The sequence below is a fragment of the Salmo salar genome, chromosome 05, assembly GCF_965601325.2.
Source record: "Salmo salar chromosome 05, fSalSal1, whole genome shotgun sequence".
Lineage (NCBI taxonomy): Eukaryota > Metazoa > Chordata > Actinopteri > Salmoniformes > Salmonidae > Salmo > Salmo salar.
Window position 1 is genome coordinate 33,103,941 of NC_138295.1, and position 8,088 is coordinate 33,112,028.

General features: G+C 41.0%; 1 protein-coding gene and 1 pseudogene across 1 annotated transcript; both read left to right on the forward strand.

The window, feature by feature from the left end:
• LOC106604802 (NADH dehydrogenase [ubiquinone] iron-sulfur protein 8, mitochondrial-like) lies at window positions 1–3,056 on the forward strand (annotated as a pseudogene).
• An 88-nt stretch (window positions 3,057–3,144) lies between these two features.
• ran (RAN, member RAS oncogene family) lies at window positions 3,145–8,088 on the forward strand. The gene is made up of 7 exons (XM_014199563.3): window positions 3,145–3,234; window positions 4,157–4,220; window positions 4,353–4,437; window positions 5,039–5,164; window positions 7,016–7,203; window positions 7,377–7,547; window positions 7,714–8,088. Exons 2-7 carry the CDS (start codon window positions 4,188–4,190, stop codon window positions 7,756–7,758), a joined length of 648 nt encoding a protein of 215 aa, XP_014055038.1. The 5' UTR covers window positions 3,145–3,234; window positions 4,157–4,187; the 3' UTR covers window positions 7,759–8,088.

Consider the following 8,088-nt stretch of genomic DNA (forward strand, 5'->3'; position numbering starts at 1 on the left):
ATGTCTACTGCATTGTGTTTCCTTTACTGCTCCAGGCCAGGTAACAAGAGACACCTCTAAATCTAATTTCCCTGAAGCTTCCAATGTTAGTGAATTGTGGACTTGCATTGCATCCTTATGACAGTCTGCCTTAATTTGGGGGTGATGGATACCTGTGTCACTGTCCTCTCTCTTTTTTAGGTGCCTTTGGAGTCAACAGCCCTGCCTTGGTTCGACACTTCAGCCTCAGTATACAGAGAGGGATGTACAGTAAGTAACACAAATGTTGATATTTAGTAGCAATAACACAATTGATTGTGCTTCCGATTTAAGGCAGCCCCCCGCAACTCTGATTCAGAGGGGTTGGGTTAAATGTGGAACACACATTTAAGTTGTGCAACTGACTAGGCATCCCCCTTTCCCTTCCCTTTCCTTTCACATGATCTGCCTCTCTTCTCTCTCTCTCTTTCTCTGTCTGTCTGTGTAGAGTATGTGAATGCCAAAGAGCTGCCCCTTGATATGAGGTCAATCACAGACCGAGCTGCTCAGACTCTCCTGTGGACCGAGCTCTTCAGAGGTGACACACACACACACACACACACACACACACACACACACACACACCATAGGCCTAAATAACATAATTTTTTTGTATTTTATTTTACAATTTGTGGCATTTTTTTTTATTTACAACAAAAAAAACAATCATACATAGACAAAAACGATAAACAACTTAACGTTTACATACATTTCCACGAACGTTAATGACATCACACATGCTCACACCCACATGTTCCCACCATATCCATCCCCAATGTTGTTTCTAATACTTGTAAGACTGCCCCATGACTTAAAATTGTGTTATGTGGTTTCTGTCTGTAGCCAGATTTTTTTCAATATTTAAATAATAAAGCATTTGCTTCTTCCATTATCTTAACAGTGGAGTATAATTATTTAAGTAATAGCTTCTTCAATATAAGTGAGGAAAATAATATTGTACAACCCATTGGGTATCTCACTGCACCACCATATGCCATGTCTTGAAGTATGCCAATAAACAGATTAAAAGTAAATTTACATTGTAAAACTGACAGCCAGCTTTCTAACTCTTCCCATAACGTTTGGACTTCATACCACTCCCAGAAGGCATTAATTAGTTTTACACTTAACACATGACTCTGCTGTTGTGCTGTAACATTTGTCAATTTTGTCTCTTGTTTAATAAATTCTAGAACATTCCTTTACCTGTCTTCCCACACTCCTCCAGGTTTGGGGATGACTATGAGTTACCTTTTTTTTTCGCGACTACCCGTTTCGCGACTACCCGTCAACTACCTGTTTGAGAAGGGTCCCGTCTCCTCGTTTCTGTGGTAAACACACTTTGCGCCGGTACCCCAACGGAGAGGAGCGTTGTATCACCTGCAAGCTGTGTAAGGCTGTCTGCCCTGCCCAGGTGACCCTATACACACCTATTGTACCCTATACACACACGGGCACTGGCAATGCACTACACTGCCCTCAATGCCCTGGTCACTATACACACTGGTACTACAAACTACTGTATATAGGCCTATATATCAGTAATACTTGATTCCACTGGATATCATAAGGTGAATGCACCAATTTGTAAGTCGCTCTGGATAAGAGCGTCTGCTAAATGACGTAAATGTAAATGTAAAAATTGTATGTACCTGCAGTCCACAACATTACCCAGGGTATAGGTAACTTCATATACTTTACTATGGAATTCTACCCCAACCAGGTAACCCCTATAAAGCCCAGGTAAGTCCCCCCCAGGTAATATCCTACCCTCCTGCACAGCTCAATAGAGCCCCATAGAGTTCACATGGTTTACATTCCCTCCTCCTGCTCATTAAGTCCTCTCTCTGCTGCCCCTTGTGTCTGCCACAGGCCATTACCATTGAGGCTGAGACGCGTGCAGACGGCAGCAGGAGGACCACTCGCGACGACATCGACATGACCAAGTGCATCTACTGTGGCTTCTGCCAGGAGGCCTGCCCTGTTGATGCTATTGTGGAGGTAAACAGCTGACAACCCATCTCTTTCTTTCTTTTTCAATTCAATGGACTTTATTGGCATGGGAAACATGTTTACATAAAGTTAAATTGCAAAAAGGAGAATAAACAAACATAAATCTGGGTTGTATTTACAATGGTGTTTGTTCTTCACTAGTTGCCCATTTCTTGTGGCAATAAGTCACAAATCTTGCTGCTGTGATGGCACACTGTGGTATTTCACCTAATAGATATGGGAGTTTATCAAAATTGGATTTGTTTTCAAATTCTTTATGGGTCTCTGTAATCTGAGGGAAATATCACTCTCTCTCAGTTTGTCAAATTCTAGAACAGAAAATTCAGCAGACTATTCCAGAACTTCTGGAGTATTCTAGGGCTAAGGGTTTCTGGACGTATTTCTCTCTTTCATGTCCCTCAGGGTCCAAACTTTGAGTTTGCCACAGAGACCCATGAGGAGTTGCTGTACAACAAAGAGAAGCTACTGAACAATGGAGATCAGTGGGAGTCGGAGATTGCTGCCAACATACAGGCAGACTACCTCTATAGATAGACCATCGTACTGGCAAACCAACCTAACCACATATACTATGCATACTGTAAACACTAAGACAATCTAATGTCAATGAATATTACACAAACAAAGCCTTAGATCATACTTTTAACATGGAGAGCCAGTAGGCCTATTGTCAAAGGGAAAAAAACACACACAAGTGTAAAAGTGCACACAAAAATTGTACATTAATCATTATTTGATGACCGTGTATACCTCATGCACATTTTTTAAAGTTTAAAGTATTATAATTGTAGATGAAATTGTAGGTTATGTATTTGAATGAAGAAAATCATGTTTTGAAGGCCTCTTTTTGTGTATCTTTTCATCCACTTTTGGAAGAAGTTTAAAAGTGATATCTTGGTACTGTAGATACTGTAGCTTGATTTGCCCTAATGAAAAATGTATCAACCCCAACAAAAATTTCCATTAATTATAATCGACATACTAATATGCATTTCCTGTTGCTGTAGGATTATTTTTCTGTTCTAGCATACTGGCTCAAATTAAAATCCTACATCTGTACGTGTATGATATAATCGGGAGTTGTAACAAAAAGCATTGTATTGCTGGCCTTGATCACATGACATGGGCGGAAACTGACTCAATTCCACGCTGAATCTCCCGCGAACGCAGCCATTTACTCTTTTTCTCTTCGTTTCAACGCTGGTGAGTCTGAACATTTTTCCTAATGTGATGCTTGTCTAAATTCAATTTTTAATCATTGTGAATAAAAAATGGTTTAATCGGAGACACTAAAGTAGGTTGTTGGTGTACTTATACACTCAGTTTAGTAGTTATGTTGATAGTATGCGAAGTTATTAGACAATTTTATTGATTTCCAAAACCATGCTAGCGAACGTTAGCTACCATGTTAGCTTGCAGCTAACGTTAGCTTTGTGATAACAGTGGTTCTGTTGGCGAAATGCTAGCTAACTGGATTGCGATGCTTTCCTTCATTTGTTGTTTCTGCAATTGAAGCTAACTATTGTTATTGTCAATACAAATGACATTCGACCAGTTGTGTGCTTTGAGACGGAGTTAGTTTGTTAGACAACAAACGTTATTAGTCTTTTAGCTAAACGGGGGACAGATTTTAGCGCTGCACAGACATTGTTCCAGTCGAAACTAGAAAAGTGCGGCAGCCTCAGTCTGCTGAATCAATGGCGTACTCATCAAATGCTAACTGTTAGCTAGCCATTCTCTGCGTTGAGGATGCATGCTGTGCTAGATACAAATAAAACTGTTATTTAGAAGGCGTATATTCCTGCATTTAGGTTGTAATACTAATGATTGTTTACACGTTTAAATGTCGTGTTGTCAGATGTCTGAAAATATGCAATGTATTTAGAAGAAGTTTATAGAATTAAAACCGCCCAAAAACAAGCGTTAGCTTGCGAGGTTACTTGTTGGTTAGCTAGTTCCTGGGCGCGTGCTGCACTCTCGATATGTCGAAAGTTAGTTTGTTGTAGTTTAGCGAGCCCATCAGAAAATAGTTGGCAAACCAGTTAACTCTGTAGATAGTTAACCTGTGTAGATGGGTCATGTAACTAGTTAACATAACCATTCCGGCGCCTTGTCCTGTTCTTAGGAGAACATCAAAATCCACGACACATTTAACAATGGCAGAAGGCGAGCCACAGGTCCAGTTCAAGGTGAGGGCTATTACTTATCTCAGACGTCAACGATTTTAGAGCATGAAACAGGATTATATGTTTGGTTTGGTCATGAGTAGTTAGCTGCTGTTTTCACCTATGTTTCAACTTCTATCCCACTTCCACTCTCAGCTTGTGTTGGTTGGAGATGGAGGAACTGGAAAGACCACTTTCGTCAAAAGACATTTGACGGGAGAGTTTGAGAAGAAATATGTTGGTAAGTCACTCCCATCGGCATGTAATTACTTAAACAACAACACAGTTTATAGTGAGAACACAGCCACATGGGCCTGTAGCTCAGTTGGTAGAGCATGGTGTTTGCAACACCAGGGTTGTGGGTTCGATTCCCACGGGGGGCCAGCACAGAAAAAAAAAAAAAAAAATGTATGAAATGTATGCATTCACTACTGTAAGTCGCTCTGGATAAGAGCGTCTGCTAAATGACTAAAATGTAAAAAATGGGTGATAAATGGGTGTTAGGCCTCTGCACAAAGCCTGTAATAGTAGAATGCTTAATCAGAGTTTTAGTCATTGGGAGGGGGCCATGTTGGCACATTCAACTGTCAGAATGCAAAGGCCACCAATATGAGAGGATGCATGGAGGCACCAGATGGCAATGTACAACAAGGGTGTGACACTGAATGAAACAAACTGCCACCATTCTAGCATCTTCTAATCTCTCCAGTGTTACTAAACTGTCTTTCTCCTCTCACCATTTCTCCTTCTCACCCCACCTTTCTCTCCTTTATTTCTTGCTATCTCTCCCCTCATTTCTCCTGTTGGGTTTCCCCTCTATTCTCCCCTTTCCTTCCTTCTAGCCACTCTGGGAGTGGAGGTGCACCCGCTGGTCTTCCACACTAACAGAGGGGCCATCAAATACAACGTGTGGGACACTGCCGGGCAGGAGAAGTTTGGAGGGCTCCGAGACGGCTACTACATCCAAGGTATGCTATAAAACTGTACTTATTAGCTTATCCTATAGTTTTTCATGACCAGGAGGAAGAACTCTAACTCTAGTTACTAAAAATAACTCCCTGCTCTACAAAAATACTTGCACACAGAGCTTTGTGTGGAAAGTCACTGGCCAGTTCTTAAAACCAGGAACTAATGAATGACAATAGCTATTCTAACAATTAGTAACCACTAGAGATCGACCGATTATTGGAGGAACAAAAAAAGACGATACCCGATTAATCAGTCTTTTTAAATTGTATTTAATTTTTATATGTATGTATGTGTGTGTGTGTGTGTGTATATATATATATATATATATGTATGTGTGTGTATAATAATGACAATTACAACAATACTGAATGAACATTAAACACTTGTATTTTATTTAATCTAATACTTAAATAAAATCAATTTATTCTCAAATAATGAAACATGTTCAATTTGGTTAAAATAATGCAAAAACAGTGTTGGAGAAAAAAGTAAAAGTGCAATATGTGCTGTGTAAAAAAGCTAATGTTTAACTTCCTTGCTCAGAACATATGAAAGCTGGTGGTTCCTTTTTAACATGAGTCTTCAATATTCCCAGTTAAGAAGTTTTAGGTTGTAGTTGTTATAGGACTATTTCTCTCTATACCATTTGTATTTCATAGACCTTCATAGACTATTGGGTGTTCTTATAGGCACTTTAGTATTGCCAGCCTAATCTCTGGAGTTGATAGGCTTGAAGTCATAAACAGAGCTGTGCTTCAACCATTGCGAAGAGCTGCTGGCAAACGCAGTAAAGTGCTGTTTGAATGAATGCTAACGATCCTGCTGCTGCCTACCACCGCTCAGTCAGACTGCTCTATCAAATCAGACTTAATTATAATAAACACAGAAATATGAGCCGTACGTCATTAATATGGTCAAATCCGGAAACGTATAATAATAAAAAAAAAAAAAAAAAAAAAGTTTATTATTTTGGTGAAATACGGAACCGTTTCATATTTTATCAAACCGGTGGCAACCCTAAGTCTAAATATTGCTTTTACATTGCACAACATTCACTGTTATGTCATAATTATGAAAAATTCTGGCAAATTAATGACGGTCTTTGTTAGGAAGAAAGGGTATTCACAGAGTTCGCAACGAGCCAGGTGACACAAACTGCTGCATATACCCTGACTGCTTACACAACGCAAGAGAAGTGACACAATTTCAGGCACCGCATTGATTATATGCAACGCAGGACAAGCTAGTTAAACTAGTAATATCATCAACCATGTGTAGTTTGATTGTTTTTCATAAGATAAGTTTAATGCTAGCAAGCAACTTACCTTGGCTCCTCGCTGCCTGCACTCGCATAACAGGTGGTCAGCCTGCCATGCAGTCTCCTCGTGGACTGCAATATAATCGGCGTCCAAAAATGCTGATTACCGATTTGTTATGAAAACTTGAAATCGGCCATTTTAATTAATCGGTCGATCTCTAGTACATTTACATTTAAGGCATTTAGCAGACGCTCTTATCCAGAGCGACTTACAAATTGGTGCATTCACCTTATAATATCCAGTGGAACAACCACTTTACAATAGTGCATCTAAATCTTTTAAGGGGGGGTTAGAAGGATTACTTTATCCTATCCCAGGTATTCCTTAAAGAGGTGGGGTTTCAGGTGTCTCCGGAAGGTGGTGATTGACTCCGCTGTAGTAACCACTTCCCCCTCTAAGGATGCTGTGTTGAGTAGATTCATGTTGTGACTCTCCCTCTCTACATCCTCCTCTTGCTTTCTTTGACTCTTCACTCCATCTGTGCTTTTCTCTCCACTCTCCTACTTTGTACTCTCACTTTCCACTCTCCAGCCCAGTGTGCAATCATCATGTTTGACGTCACGTCTCGAGTCACCTACAAGAACGTACCCAACTGGCATCGTGACCTGGTGCGTGTCTGTGAGAACATTCCCATAGTCCTCTGCGGCAACAAGGTGGACATCAAAGACCGGAAAGTCAAAGCCAAGAGCATCGTATTCCATCGCAAGAAGAACCTCCAGGTAATTATTACACACTTTATTACAGTAGACTGTTCTTATGCCGTGTGTTTCTGTGCAAACTGAAAGACTAGCCCTGATGGAAATAATGGGTAAACAAGCAACATTTGTGACCTTGTGCACCACAGCAAGGTGATGATAATCGTCTCTTCTCATTCTCACCCCTTCTCTCTCAGTACTATGACATCTCTGCTAAGAGTAATTACAACTTTGAGAAGCCCTTCCTGTGGCTAGCACGGAAGCTGATTGGAGACCCCAACCTGGAGTTTGTGGCCATGCCCGCCCTCGCCCCCCCAGAGATCCTCATGGACCCCTCCCTCGCCGCGCAGTACGAGCACGACCTCAAAGTGAGTGGAACCATAGTGGCCCAGCACGGGTAGATGGACTGCATGGAGACCAGACTGTCAAATGTTATCAGATGAAATTGGCTAGATTACATATCAATGTCTTTAGTTATGTTGCTGATTGTAAATGGTGTATCGTCATAAGTTATTCACTTTCTCCGCCCTCCAGGTTGCATCAGAAACAGCGCTCCCAGATGAAGACGATGACCTTTAACCTGTTACCTATGACCCCCCACCCCCGCGTGGCAGGAAGTTGTCTGAGTTTGGCCCCTTTACTGTAAAATCCCGTTGCAGATTTATTTTTTAACTCTATTTTTTTGTTTTGCTTGTGTTTTAAAACGGAAAGAAATACAAACATGGTGAAGTCGTGTGGTTCTCTAGTTTCACTGTAAGACACACCGCCCTAGTGTTGGCATGGCAATGTTACTCACCACCAAGCACCACCCTCTGCCCTTCCCCGGCACACACGCTGGGCTAAGGCCAACTGACCGGAAGCACTTGGGGTGGGGGGAATAAACTTTGAATAAAAACGTTCTCAATATAA

Bases quoted from the DNA above. Each gene is read 5' to 3' on its own strand.
- ran (XM_014199563.3), top strand. From the start codon at position 4,188: ATGGCAGAAGGCGAGCCACAGGTCCAGTTCAAG. The intron at 4,438-5,038 runs GTAAGTCACTCC...CCTTCCTTCTAG, and splicing joins GTTTGAGAAGAAATATGTTG to CCACTCTGGGAGTGGAGGTG. The intron at 7,204-7,376 runs GTAATTATTACA...CTTCTCTCTCAG, and splicing joins ATCGCAAGAAGAACCTCCAG to TACTATGACATCTCTGCTAA.